This window comes from Rhinolophus sinicus, chromosome 18 (genome assembly GCF_057876585.1).
Source record: "Rhinolophus sinicus isolate RSI-liver-muscle chromosome 18, RSI-T2T, whole genome shotgun sequence".
Lineage (NCBI taxonomy): Eukaryota > Metazoa > Chordata > Mammalia > Chiroptera > Rhinolophidae > Rhinolophus > Rhinolophus sinicus.
Window position 1 is genome coordinate 51,228,274 of NC_142518.1, and position 12,494 is coordinate 51,240,767.

General features: G+C 34.2%; 1 protein-coding gene across 3 annotated transcripts in view; it reads left to right on the top strand.

Annotated features, from left to right (window-relative positions):
• APOOL (apolipoprotein O like) overlaps positions 1-10,342 on the top strand; it is a 67,624-nt gene extending 57,282 nt beyond the window's left edge. For 2 of the 3 annotated variants that reach the window (XM_074323456.2, XM_074323455.2), the window contains 3 exons: positions 2,760-2,873; positions 3,084-3,201; positions 9,776-10,012. In XM_074323456.2, the coding sequence (XP_074179557.1) occupies positions 2,760-2,873; positions 3,084-3,201; positions 9,776-9,864 (321 nt within the window). In that variant the 3' untranslated portion in view covers positions 9,865-10,012. Of the gene's footprint in view, positions 1-2,759; positions 2,874-3,083; positions 3,202-9,775 lie in introns of all 3 variants that reach the window. The other variant, XM_074323454.2, reaches the window with a different exon arrangement.
• Positions 10,343-12,494: the final 2,152 nt, after the last annotated feature.

Below are 12,494 nucleotides of genomic sequence, written 5' to 3' on the forward strand. Positions count from 1 at the left end.
AAACATCTAGGAATTAATTTATCAAATAATGTTTTAAGACTTATTTTTAAAAATACTAAACTTTACTGAAGGGTATTTTTATTTAGACTTGAATACATTTAGAGGTATATCTTGTTTCTGGATGAAAGGACTCAATACTAGAATACTGCAAATGTTCCCAAATTTATAAATTTAATTCAGTTCTTACAAAATTCCTGAATTTGGAGGGAATATGACATTCATTGAACTAGTATTTTTTGTCCATCTACCATATATTGGTAACTACTCTAAACTATAGAAAGACAGTAAAATAGTGCAAGAGAACAAAAGAGAATGTTCAAAACCAAATATACTGAGTTTGTCTTTATATATGTTGTAGGGAAGGGGAAGGGTATGATAAAGGTGTCATTTCAGATCAGTGTGTAAAGCAAGGATGGATTATTAAAGAAGTGTGTTGGAATAATCATGTTTTTGGAAAAATACTTAGACCTTTACCAAATATCCTGTAAAAATAAATTCCAAGTGGAATAAAGATCTAATCATAAGATATGCTATAAAAATATTAGAAGGAAAAAGAGGGATATTTGTGTAATCTTGAGATAGGAAAGGGCTTCCTAAGCAAAACAATCCAGAAGCCATCCAAGAAAAACGTATGTATTTTACTACATCAAAATGAATACATTTCTGTTGATCACAATATACCATACACAAAGTTAATGGATAAGTGAAAAACTGAGCAAGCTATTTGCAACATTTATAGCAAAAGACTAAATAATATATTTCATATATTAAGAGCGCCTATAAATTGATAGGAGAAAGATGAATTGAATGCCCTCTAGGAAAATGAAGAAAGTATATGAACAAGCAATCCACAAAATAAGAAACATAAATGGCCCAATATATGAAAGATGCTTAATTTCATTAGCAATCAAACAAATGCAAATTTAAAAGATCATTTAGGTACTGTTTGTTAGCCTTTCAATTTGACAAAGATTTAAAAGATTCGTAATATTGCTGCTGGTAAATGGGTTAGGAAAACAGACATACACGCTCTTCGTGGGAGTGTGAATTGCTGCAGTATATCGCTAACTTTCTGGAGGCAATGTGGCAATATTATCCAAAAATAAAATTTATAAAATCTTTAACCCAGATACTTCACATCTAGGAATTTATCCCAAGGAAACTGCAAAAGGGTGTATGGTGCCAGATGTATGTGTAAGGATGCTAATCGAAGCATGCTTATTATTGCCCCCAAAAAAGGAAACATCCCATATGCCTATCAACAAGAGAATTGTTAAATAAGTCATAATTCCAATATGCTCATCAATAGAGGATTTTTGAAAACAAATTGTTACATATCTACTATAGAATATTATGCAGCTATTAAGAAGATCTGGTATATAAATTGATATATTGTTAAGCTTTTAAAAAATCAAATCAAATAATATTTATAGTATGATCTCATTTGTGTTTAAAAAAGAAACTATATATGTGTGTGGTTTATTTTAAAATTTAATTTAAAACATAATTGAGATTGTAGTATATAATCTATACTCTAATCTCCTTTTTCTATTCTGTGGTTCATCATGGACTTCTATCCATGTCAATGCATATAGATTTACCTCATCCGTTTTTGGTAGGTCTATAAATATCTACATTCCATTTGTTTTAAAATGCTGTTATGTGTGTGCATATATAATGGACATAGAAGAGTGAAAATTCAGGAAAAATTTCCACACAACTATTAACAAAGGTTACACTGGGGGGAGGAAGAGGACTTTCTCTATTCTAGTGGATTGATTAATTTTTCTTAGGTGTAGGTGTATACTTCGCAAAAACAATAAAAATGTTTCTATTTAAGGAAGGAAAACATAGTTTTTAAAAAGTTATGTTTACAGAAAGTGTATCTTAGAAAGTTCCCCAAAACCTCTTAAAAAAACTTGAAAAATCAAAAGCTATTGAAATTACTTTAACTATAAGGAACAAAAGGTTGAGAAAGAATAGAAAGAAGAAATCAGAGAATTTTTCAAACAGAAAGAGATGAATTAAAGTTTAACAGCAGCTTCAGGAATTCAGTCAGCAACCTAGCCTCTGCTTTAGTGTTTGTAGTTCATTTTTTATCTCACGTTTCTACAAAAAAAAAAAAGAGTATTATACTCTGTAGAAGTACTTTGATGCTTTTTCTTTATGACTGGAAAAAGCACCATAAAAATTTAAGGAAAAGCATTAACTTTGTAGCGTGTCTCATTTTCTCAGGTAACTGCTTTTATCTCAAGTTGTCTTTCCCAAACTCCTCTTAAATAGACATAGTTCTAAATTCACAGTGTGAATGCAAGCTGTACATTTTTAAGACTTTATGTTTTTTAGAGCAGTTTTACGTTCACAACAAAATTGAGGGAAATGTACAGAGATTTCCCGTACACCTCCTGTCTCCATAGATGCCCAGTCTCCTCCATTATCATCCCCCACTAGAGTGGTCCATTTGTTACAATTGATGAACATATATTGACACATCATCAGTACCCAAAGTCCACAGTTTATATTAAGACTCACTCTTGGTGTTATATTGACTATATATACTTTTAGCCTTTTACATGAAGCAAATACTTTTGCATATAAGACTTACAAAATGGGGCTTTGTGTTATATCATTTAGAAATGTATGTCTTTACTCTTGATTCTAACCTGGGTGTTAATATAAAATACCTGACATACATTTTTAAATATTTGTATTTCAACTTTTAAAAATAGGTTATTTAACTCATGTTTTGTTTTAATTAGGTAACTGGGAAAAAGGCATATGCTACAAGCCAGCAAATTTATGAAGCGGTTAAATCATTGTGGACAAAAAACAACAAAAAAGAGTCACTTCCTGAACCTAAAGAAAAAACTAAGGTAGAGTTTAAGAGGACTGAAAAGGTAGACATCGAGTTTTGTTTGGGTGGGTGTTGGCTTATAATAGGAGTCCTGGGCAGAGGTCAAGGACAGAGTGAGTGAAAATAGATGGAGGGACATACTACCTTTGCATGACATAGTTTTATAAGATATTTTATTCTTTTAGTAAAATGATTTACTTATGAAGGAAAATATCTTTCTGGTAAACAGCTAGGAAGCTCTGCTGAAATAGAAATACGTGCAAAAACAACTCAAGACCTGAAATACCCAGTGGCTTTGCCAACAGATCTCAGCTCTGCAACAAAGACCAAATCAGAATCCACCTCAGGTTTGTTTGCATAATTCAGTTTTGTTTTCATTATTTTCTTAAATAATTTTATAATATAAGTACTAGTTTGAACTTATGAGTTTTCTTCGTGTTTTGTCTTTTCATATCTGTAGTCTTTATATCTTTTTAGGTCATGAGGTACTCAGGTACCTGGGACTTTTTCTAATTGCGACATAGTTCATAATACACATCTTTGCATATGGGGGTATAGAGTAGCACTCAGGTTGGGTGAGTGAAGCATTTAATATCACTTCATAAATGTGAGTTTTTTAATCAGGTGGAGACAAATGTGCCTTTCTGAATTCTATCAATATGCAGGCTATAAATATGAGTCACATCTGCATAGAAGAAATACCAGCTTTCCGTTTCTTGTGCTATCAGTCTTAGCTTCCACTGCCAATTTTATTTATTTTAGATACCAGAACTTTCAACATCAAATAGTAAGAATAGCACAAATTATAATACTAATAATTTTGCTAGTATTAGATACTGGCAATTAATACATTGTGAGACCAAATAGTGACAATTATACTTTCTTGGCAGATACCACAATGGTTTTACTGTGATCAAAAAGAAGATAATAGAGTGTTTAATACTGTTTTAGTATGTATTCACATAAACTCACTAATCACTGGCTTACATAGGTTTGTATGTCTCTACAATGACAATCGTACTTACCCATTGTCTTATTGCAAAGGAAATACTCAGGGGTAAAGAATTAGGAAATAATTATAGTATTTCATTATCAGGTTCCACTTATTGAGCACCTTCTCTGTGGTGCAAAGAGCTGTAAACATGTTAGTCAGTCCTCACCCAAAAAGCAAAGAAAAACAAAACAAAATTAACCTCTGGTGTATATGTAATTGTAATCATTTTATGATGAAGAGATGAGACTTAAGGAACTTAACTAACTTGCCCAAATCATGCAGCTTATGAATATCAGATTTGTGTTTATAGACTAGATCTTCCTGACACCAAAGTCCAAGCTCTTTCTGTTGTGTATAGATTATCTAATTTAAAACCCGAGCTTAGTCTCTGATTTCAGCCTCCTCCTCTCTCACTAATCTTTATAAGATCTGTCACTGAGTAACAAACCTGATTTGAGTTTTACTCTTTTCCTCTGTCACCTCTCCTTTTTAATAAAGTTATACAGTTTTTACACTCTGAGTAATCCTCAATTGACCACATTCCCACAAGTATATACTATATCCAGTCATTTTTCTAAATGACTGTCAATTCCAGAGTATCTTGTGGAAATGAAACATGTTACAGCTTAACAGTGGGACCAAAGCATCCCTAGCCAATGTCTTTTCTTCACATATCAGGATTTTGAAACCCTTTACCCACCTGCCATGGGTAATGTGGTATGAAAAGCGCGCTAAGGAGATATGTAGAGAAGAGAGAGATATGCCAGTACTATTCATCCTTATATATCATTCACAGTTAATTATACAGTAAACCCTTGGGATTCATCCTTTCTACCATTCTATATTACACATGTAGTCCCAGAGGTCCAAGCCATGAGAAACAGTAGTGATTATGAGCACAGATTTTAGAATAAGACCTGGATCTGAATCTAGATCCAACTTATACTAGTTCTGTTACCTGTGGCAAGTTATCTAATACCTCACGCCTAAGTTTCCTCATCAATAAAATGGGGGCGATATTAGTGTTTTTCTCACGTAGTTGTGTGGATGAAATGCAATATTGCATGCAAAATACAATGTCAAGCACACACTAAGTTCTCAATTAATGTTAGAAGGTGTCATTATTATTTGCGTAGAGAAATTAGTCATTCTGCCAATAAACAAATTTATTTTCATTGAGCACACTTTGGGAGCATGTTACTTAGCTAGGGAGACCAGCCATGGCCACCAGTTATCACTATACAGAATAGATTGGGTGAACTGTCAAACTACACATCATGGCTCTGAATATGAGTTTGGTTGTTCTGTATTCTCCTTATACATTTATGGTAAAAATTATGTTACTTTGGAAATCACAAATTTAGATATTTGGTGACATGGACCTCTTTAAAATCTGATGAAAGCAGGGTGAAATCTCTCAGTATCACAGGATCAATGCCCCTCTAAAGCAGAGGTTGGCAAACTCTGGCCCTTGTGCCAAATCTGGCTCACCACCTGTTTTTGTACATTATATAAGTGAAGAATGGTTTCTACACGATTTAAATGGTTGAAAAAACTCAAAAGAAATATATTTTGTGACAAGTGGAAATTATATGAAATTCAAATCACAGTTTCTGTAAATATAGTTTTATTGGAACACAGCCACACTCGTTCATTTGTGTATCATTTGTCTGTTTTCACACTACAATGGCAGAGTTGAGTGGCTGCTATCGAGATCTGATGGTTTACAAAGTCAAAATATTTACCCACTAGCCCTTTGCAGAAAAAGTTTGCTGATTCCTGTTTTAGAGTGATGACGTATGCCATGCATACATGACTCATCTCATCTCCCCCTCATGATATCTGCCAGGTCTTTTTATGGATCAGGAGACTAACTATTAATAATAGCCAATCTCAAAACCTCTCTGAAGGGCAACAGCCTGTAGTGCGAGGGAGACAGAAACTCTCCAGACTCTCAATCAGTGCCATACCTGAAAGTACCTGAAGAACAGGGAGGAACCAGAGGTTGACAATGCTTTCTAAAATTGCAACTCAGCTCAGTGCCTGCTTGGACTGAGATAAGCACTTCACCCTTCCTAAAAGAGGAAAAGGGTTCCATTTCTGATAGAAGATATCATGCGGAGCTTCCACAGTTCTTTTAGACAGTGTCCACTATACAAACAAACAAAATACTAGTCATGGAAAGAGGCAGCAAAATGTGACTGACAATCAAGAGGGGAAAAAAACAGACCCACAGGTGATCTAAATATTGAAGTTAGCAGAAAAGGACTTTAAAGTAACTATGAGTAATATCTTACATAGAAAACATGATGGACAAAATGGATGAAAAGATGGAGAATTTCTCAGAAAATTGGAATCTATTGAAAAATCAAGTGCATAGTCTAGAAGTGAAAAATATAGTACCTGAAATTAAGAACTCGTTGGATGGGTTTAACAGCAGACTGTATATACAAGAGAGGACAGAAGTAAAGGACTCAAATAAAGGTCAACAAAAAATAGCCGAACTGAAGCACAGAGAAAAAAGAATGGAAAGAATAGAGCAAAGTGAGAAAGTACTTTGCGGTAACTAGTATCTTTAAGTGTTTCAATTACGGAGAAGCTGAATGCTAGATATCATCCCAACTTTACACAAAAGAAACAAAAATAGAATTTCTAACAATTTTAACTTCACTCAGCAATTTATCACTGATATATGTCCCGTTTTTTGTAACCAACTTGCTTGAAATATAAATGAGATAATATGTGAACTAAATTATCAGTGAACAGATATCACCTAATGGCTATTTGAGACAATAATTCATTACTGTTTTATAACTTTGAACATCTTTATTCCTTATAATGCTTAGGGGATTATAATTATTAGGGGATTAAGATTCAAGAGGAGTTTTATGACAGCTAATCTTTTGGGAGGATAGAGAGCCCTTGATCAGCTCGGGGGATGAAGAAATTCTAAGAACAAAGATATAATCTTTAATTACTCAGAAAAGCATGAGATGAATCTTTTAATAAAGGTGGAAATCAAGTGACCTAGTCTAATCACAATTACTTGTTTCTTTTCTTCTAAAATTCACTCTTCCTAAGAATCATAAATCTGAATCTCCAGTGGTGAGGCCTCTAAGCAGGTGATTACAGGAAAAGATCCATTGGGAATTCTCTATGAATATTCCTCTACTTAATGTCTGGCATAAGCTATGGGTAAATTAAATATATGAAGCCTTTCAACAAATTTTGAGAAGTGGAGATCTAAAGGTAAAGGGGCCTTTTAAATTTGGGTGAGCTGAATCTTTGACCAGACTTTGGACAAGAATTTAAGGAAGTGAGTAGAAGTGTTAGAGAACTTAGTCAATTGATGGACATCATTAAACAAATTAGATACATTCAGACTTATAAAATAATTATTTGTCACATGCTTACTATATAGTATGTCTGATAAAACTATTTCGTGGTACACTTTTCACTTGTACTGAACAAAGGCTGCCACCAGGTGGCAGTAAAGATACGCTTGAGAAAGGAACAGGCAGAACCATTCAGTTTCTTAACCTTTTGTGTGTGCTATGGGCCCTTCCTCAGAACAATGTTTTTAAATGCATAAAATAAAATACACTAACACATGAGCCTCCTTAAATGTGTTAAACAATAATATTTAACAAAATATCTAATAAAGTCCATAATTTTGAAGTAGTAGTAAGTGTAAATATTTCAAGATAACTGCAATTCCACTGTGATATAAAAATATCTATGATTTCTATTAGTGCCAGAATCTGTGATACTGTTAATACTGTTGTGGTTTGTTGCCTACATTCATTATTGAAGAAAATGTTCATTTTTAGCCAGAGGTTAATGAAAATAAAGACAAATTTCCCCCATACAAGTTCATAGATCATATGAATTTTATCCACAGACCCCCTAAGGTTAAGAGTCTGTGTCCTATACAACACTGTATTAATGTCATGGGTAGTGATTACTAGTGATCTGGTTGTTTTTAATATGTTTGGTGAAATTACATATAGGTATATCACACTTTATAAAATAGAAAATATTTCTAAAAAGATAGGTGTAAAATAAATCATTGTATGTAAATCTATTTCTCCTTTGTTTTCATCATAAAACTGGAAATTAAATTCCTCTATGGAAAAAAAGGCATGTCTCCCAAACGTAAAAACCATTTAAAAATGCATCAGATTTTGTAAAACATTTGAAGTAAAAACAAATTTCTGGAAAACATGTTTTATCTCATGTCTCAAAATAAATGTAAAAATAGTTTATTGCCTGCTTACCATGCACAGGGTATTATATGCAGAACTTTGTGCACATTATTTTATTGAATATTAAAAATAATTGTATGACATTGTTACTTCTTCAACCCCCATTTTACAGAAGAACTAGGGTTGTTGTGTTAGAGGTCAGATAAATCAGAATTCAGTCCTGGCTCTACCATTTATCAGCTGAGTGACAATGGTCAACTTTCTTAACCTCTCGAAATTAAAACTTCTTTATCTGTAAAACAAGGATAATATAAAAATATCATGTATCTCATGGTGGTATTGTGAGATAATGCATGACATTAACATAGTATCTTGCCTGGTACACAGTCAAGCTTATCAAGATCACTGTTGAGCCACACATTGCCAAATCCAGGAATTTATTCTCAATCTCCATCTTATGAAGTCCATCAGTAACTTTTAACACAGGTGATTACTCCCTCCTTCTTGAACCATTCTCTTCACTTGGCCTATTGTACACCACTTGCTCTTGGTTCTCTTCACTGATTGGCTGTTCCTTCTCAGTCTCCTCTGCTACATTCTCCTAATCTTAACTTCAAAAATTTGGAGTATCCAAAGGGCTCATTCCTTGAACCTCTTCTCTGATGCACTAGATGATTTTATAAGTCACATAGATTTAAATGCCATATAAGGCTAGGACTGTAAAATTTATAAACCAGCCCAGAGCTCTCCTGAACTCTACAGATTCACACTTCTAGCTGTTTACTCAACATTTGTTCTCAGACATTTATTTAGCCATTCAAACTTAACAGCCAAAATATAACACTTGATTTGCCTTCCCTCAAGCATGCTTCTCCCACATTTTCCCCTAATATAGTAAATGTCAACTCCATTCTTGAAGTTTCTCAAGTTAAAGAGTCTCTCAGACAACATATTCAGTCCATTTAGGAAATCTGTCTATTCTACCTTCAGAAGTTATCCATACTCCAGTCTTTTCACCACTTCTACTGCTACTGCCCTAATTAAAGTCATTAGCTTCTTTCTCCTGGGGTACTGCAATAGCTTTCTGGTTACCCTGTTTTTATACTTGATCCCCTGTAGTCTCTTCTCTGCAGAGCCAAAAATGATCTTTTAAAAAACATGTCACATCACTCCTCTGCTCAAAACTGCCCAGTACTCCTCATTTCACTTAAAAAAAGAAAAAAACTTACCATGGGTGTTTGTGGCCTAGCACTCCATTGTTTTCTGATCATGTCTCTCATCGCTCTCACTGCACCCACCATCACCACATCTTGCCTACTTTGTCCAGTCATATTGGCCATTTTATGGTTCCTCAGACATCCACTCAGCTCCATTATACTTGCTTTCTTCTCCCCCTATAAGGCATTTCCCTCAGAGATCTACAGGGCTCACACCCTTACCTCCTTCAGTTCTTTGCTCAAATATCACTTTTCTAGAAGCCTATTTAAATTTGCAAGCTACCCCAGCACTCCATTTTGCCTCTCCCTGGTTTATTTTTCTGCATAGCGCTTACCACCATCTGATATATCTTTTATTTAATGTATTGTCTGTCTCACCCAACTTGAATATTAGGTCTGTGTTGGTATATATTTTTATCTGCTGTTTTTACTCCTGTATTCCCAGTACCAACAATAAATTTGTTAAATGAGTGACTAATTTTTTTTCATTTTAATACTTTATCAGGTGCTACACAGTTTATGCCTGACCCCAAGCTCATGGATCACGGGCAGTCCCATCCAGAAGATGTAGATATGTACAGCACTAGAAGCTGAAATAGTCTGCATAGAGTACTACAAGATGTGTGAAGTTGCAAATGATGATGAAAAAAATCACGTAATGGGTAACTCTGTTGCATAGAGTATAACTTAAAGCAAGTTTTTCCCTAATCTTCTAATGTATAGTTTGACCAATCACTTAAGTGATTAAATCACAAACAATGAATATAATCCAAACAATATCAAATGATTGGTGAAGAGGCAGAGGTAGTAGTATTAGGATACATTTGATAACTTTTAAGGGTGTTTATAAAAAAGATAGAGTATATATATGAACATTTATGAGACTAAAATCTGAAAAAATATGTATGTGTATATATAAATACTTATACATATACACATATGTATTTGCTTTAGCTTTTTGTAATTAATGTCAGCTGAAAAGAATGGTGTGTGGAAGGATGTGTTCCCTACCACCCCCCTTTTTTTCATTTTCCAGAGCTGGAATAAAATATCCATATTTTATGACACTTGACGCTTGGCTTTGTCTCTTTGTTTTATTAATGTTAACTCCTCTTAAATATCCAAAAACACCTCTAACTATTTAAGAGGACCATATGCTCCATGAGACCTCCAATGCTGCTTAGCAGACCTTCTACTGGTTCCTAGGTGATTTCCTGTCCTGTTCTCCAGGAGAGGTATTACAGACCTTTTATTCTCAAGCCTCCTATACCTGCCAAAGATGACTGTTTCTCCTATTACATAGAGAGAAAAAATAAGTTAGTAAACATGACCATTCTCAACTTCTTCCCATCTACCTTCAAGACTTACCTCTTTTCAGCCATGCCATCCCCCTTTTCTAAGGCTAATGCTTCTATTTGAGTTCCTGATCTCATTCTTTCCTATATTTTCCAATACTATATTATATCTGATTTACTCTTCAGTCTTAGGTATCTCTTTTCACTCATTTCTTTTCCTTAACTTCTAAATAGTTTCTGATATTCTTTATCCCAAAATAGCAGTAACAAAAACCTTCCCCTAACTCTGCCTCTTCCTCTTGAACTATCTTTTCTTTCTTCTTCCTATGATCGTCATACTTCATAAAAAGTAATGTCACTTTCTTACTTCCTCCCTTTCAAGTCCTAACTTTTGACACCCTGGCTTTTATACCTATTTGAATTTTTTGTAATTATTGACTCTTAACCACTCCCTTCTTGAAACTCACTCCTCCCTTTACTCTCTGTTATTCCTGCTTCTCTTGTTGTTCTTCATTCTTCTTTTGCTTGGAATCCCTTAAATGTTGAGGCTACTCAGGTTATATTCCTAGTCTTCTTTTCTCATTCTATATGCTCTCCCATTTTCATTCAACATACTTCAGTTTTCAGACACTGTTTATGTCCTTATTACTTATGTCCAGCTCCAATATTTATCCAGAGCTATAGACCTATCTTTCCAATTATGTATTGGTTGTATCCATCTTATATCGCATAGATAGCCCCAATGTCAATATGCCTAAAACTAAATTGTCTTTACCTCTCTCTCCTTATTTCTGTTTCTCAAATCTATTCTACCTTCTTTAAACATTGCTCTCGTTGAAGTCTTCATCATCACTTTCCTGGATTATTATTACAGTAATCTTCCGGTTAATGTGCCCAACATCAGTCTTGCTTTCTGTTACTTCACAATGTGTTCTGATTGTAACAGTAAAGCAGTTAACAGTAGCTTAAATAAATAAGAGTCTATTTAAAGTCTGGAATTAGGCAGTACAGGGTTGGCATAGTGGCTCATTAATGCCATCAAGGACCTAGACTTTTTCCACTCTGGTCTTTAACACGTTGATTTGTCACCTCATGTTCACAAAATGGCTGCTGTACCTCTGGGTAATACATATTCAAAGTAGGAAGAGGGATTAGGACAAACTGTCCCAGCTGCTTCTGATCCTTATTTATCAGAAAAGTAAATGCTTTCTTAGAACCCCTCTCAGAAGATTTCTGTCTATATCTTGACCAGAGCTTGTCATATAACCACACTTAGCTCAAGGAAGATTGGCAAATCATATTTTTCTTTATGGTGAGGAAAGCAAAGAGTAAGGGATTTGGAATGGGTGTTGAGTTGGATCTAACATACAGTGTCTGCTACCTTGTTCTTCTAACCCATATGTCATATTATTATGACATAGTTGTCTTTCTAGCAACTGTTATGGATAGTTGTCTTTCTGAATCTTCAGTAGCTTATCATTGCCTACATAATCAAATCAAGACTCCTTAGTGTGACATACAAGTTCCTTTCTATATGATACTATCTCATCTTTAATCCTATCTTCCCTTTCCCTACCACCCTACAGCCAATGTATATTTTTATCTATAACATACCACATGCTTCTTGAACATGCTTTGTTCTTTCATGCCTCTTTTTGTCTGCCTATGCTGGGGTCTTCTCTTAGAATTGTTTTCTTTCTTATCCTGCTCCATATTCCAACTTCCTCATCCTTCAAACCCAATTCCAATGTCACCATTTTCATTTCTCTAAGGTATGATTTAGATGCTCTCTCTTCTACATTCCATGCACTTGGTTTTTATAGCTGTGATAGGCCATACAATTTATTATAAAACTAAGACTAGTTTAGTATTTTTCACAGACAAGGCTCTTTTCATAGACAAGACTCCTGAATTCATCTTTGTGTAGCT